This window comes from Frankliniella occidentalis, unplaced genomic scaffold (genome assembly GCF_000697945.3).
Source record: "Frankliniella occidentalis isolate FOCC.00 unplaced genomic scaffold, Focc_3.1 Scaffold50, whole genome shotgun sequence".
In the NCBI taxonomy this organism is placed as follows: domain Eukaryota; kingdom Metazoa; phylum Arthropoda; class Insecta; order Thysanoptera; family Thripidae; genus Frankliniella; species Frankliniella occidentalis.
Window position 1 is genome coordinate 300,749 of NW_026267180.1, and position 2,495 is coordinate 303,243.

The 2,495-nt window shown below is 56.8% G+C and overlaps 1 protein-coding gene across 1 annotated transcript in view; it reads left to right on the plus strand.

The window, feature by feature from the left end:
* Nucleotides 1-60: 60 nt before the first annotated feature.
* Nucleotides 61-2,495, plus strand: part of LOC127749380 (uncharacterized) — a 34,610-nt gene continuing 32,175 nt past the window's right edge. Inside the window, exon 1 of the mRNA XM_052267394.1 lies at nt 61-1,211. Within this exon, the coding sequence (XP_052123354.1) occupies nt 542-1,211 (670 nt within the window). The 5' untranslated portion in view covers nt 61-541. The remainder of the gene's footprint in view (nt 1,212-2,495) is intronic.

Below are 2,495 nucleotides of genomic sequence, written 5' to 3' on the forward strand. Positions count from 1 at the left end.
CCCCCTCCCCCCGCCGATGCACCCAGCACGCATGCGCGCTGGCAGGCCGCCGTACTCCAGACGAGCGTTCGTTGTGTTTGAGAAAGGTTGGGTCTGCCGGTGCCTCGCCTCTTGCCGCTCACTCGGACTCGGCTCCGCTCGGCTCACTCCCGCGCTAGCCTCCGCCCGGCTCGGCTGTAACGTCCCGATCGCTCCCGGCCCGCGTGTCCGCTCGCGAGCCCCCGCCGCCCCCGCCGCGCCCCCCGGCCTCCGCGACAGTGTTGTTGTTGTTGACGACGACGTCGTCTGCTCGGTCATGTGATAGCGCGTCGACACGGATTTCAGTGCCAGTGCCGCCCCCGCAGGGTGCACCTGTGTTGTTGTTTTTAATTGTGTTAGTTTTGTTTTTATCATCTGAGTGCAAGTGCAGTGACAAGGCGCCTGACTGGCCCAGCCCGTTTGGATAGTGCGCTGGCTGGTCGTTGTGGAGTGCAGTGAAAGTGTGGTGATTTTCGTTTCTACTTATTAAATTAAATGAAAGTGGGGTGACAAGGATTTCATCATGAGTGCTGACTATACAAGAAATGTGTCGAGCAGTTCCTCCAACAACATGCATCACGTGAGCAGCAGTTCCAATAAGGGTGGACGCCCAGTGTCCATCCTCCCCAACATGTCGATACAAAACATGTCCAACTGGGGGCTCATGAACATGGCCAATATGGCCAACATGTCAAACATGACCAATATGTCATACCCTATGATGCGTCCCAGTGTCATGGTGAAGCAACGCAAGACAAATTTCACTCAACGAGAAGTGGATGCTTTGATCAACTCAGTTCGCCAGCACCAGGACACGGTACTTTTTGGTGTGGCTGGTGGGCCAGGATGGGCTAAGGCCTGGACTCAAGTGGCCGCTGCAGTTTCAGCTGTGGAAGGCATTGTGCGCAGTGAGGGTGATGTGCGTAAAAAGTGGACTTACCTCAAGTGGGAGGCCAAGAACACAAGCAAGCCGGACAGGGACTCTACATCTCGTGCAGTGCTACAGATACTAACGAGTCGTCAAAATCAAATTGATGCTGCAAACCAACACGTCTTGGGTGGCAGAGGCGGGAGGAGGGATGATATTATGAATGACTTGAGGAATGACATGCGTGTCAGTGAAGCCCTTCGTGGAGAAGCTCTTCGAGAAGCAGTCCAGCAGTCATCTCGCAGCCTCCTGGAGGAATTACTAGGTGAGCTGAAAATTAATCAAATTCCCAGTCTAATCTCACCTGGTGTGACTTTAATTTCTCAAATTAAATCATGCTAGAAGAAAATTAGAACTGTCAGTGGCCTTTGATCATGCCTGTCAGAATTTTTTTTAATGCAGTGTAAATTTGAACTTAATTTTTCAAGTGGTGGGGTGGCCGGGCCGGGCCGGACCTTTAGGAAAAAACTTGCTATAGAGCAGGGTACCGTCATGTTCAGAATAACGGGGCTGGCTGTGCATTCGAAACGGTACCCGTCGGTGGCCGTCGGTGCCCCTGTGTGCTCGGTCCTTGTCTCTCATCGGGCCGCACTAATTGAGCGCGAAAGAGACTGTCACGGCACAGCCCGTGGCACAGGTGCCCTGCTCCGCCCTGCTCCGAGCTGCCCGCCGTGCTCACCTGTTTAGCGGCGTGGTGCGACGCGGCGCGGAGGTCCGCGCCCCGCCCCCCTCGGCGAGTGCGAGCGAGTGAATCACGCATTCTCGGATTCACTCCCTCTTCCCGCGAGGAGACCGTTTTCTCGGGCGTTTTGGGGGAGTTCCGACTGTGATTGACGTCATCATACACCAGACAATGTCGTTCAGTTATACTGTATCACATGGAGTCGTGCGGACGCGTTGCCTCCCTGCAAGGGGTCAGAACGCGCGGCAGGCAAGCCGCACGGCGCACGGCGGCATTCGTTTTGTGTTCAGGGCTGATATTTTGGGTATGTTACGATAAATTTGAGGAAATTTTAATAATACGACGATAGATTTGTCATGGCCCTTCAAACACTTCGCATGAAGAGCTTTGAGACACCTTACACCGCACCTGAAATGACGTCATTTCGGCACGACCCCCTTTCTTTTGGGGAGTTCCGAGTGGCATTGCACACCCGGTCGGCCGGGAGCTGGGCGAGAGGGCCCGGCTGGAGAACAAGGAAGTGTACTGTGCTGTTGCTGAGGATGCATCAGGTTGGGGGGGCGGCGGGCCTTCCCAGCCTAGGGCGGCCCCGCGGCACGGCCGTGGGTCCTGGCCTACGGCAGCCTACGGTAGGTCTCCACCAGGGAGGGCCGTCCCAGCCTACGGTGGCGGCGGTGCGGCCTACGGCAGCCTACGTGCAGGCCTGCCAACCCTCGGGAGAGCATCGTCTTCCCTCATAGGACCTTGAAGTGAAACCTAGGGCGGCCGGCCACCTACGGGAGCCTACGGGAGCCTACGGGAGCCTACGGGAGCCTACGGGAGCCTACGGGAGCCTACGGGAGCCTACGGGAGCCTACGGGAGCCTAC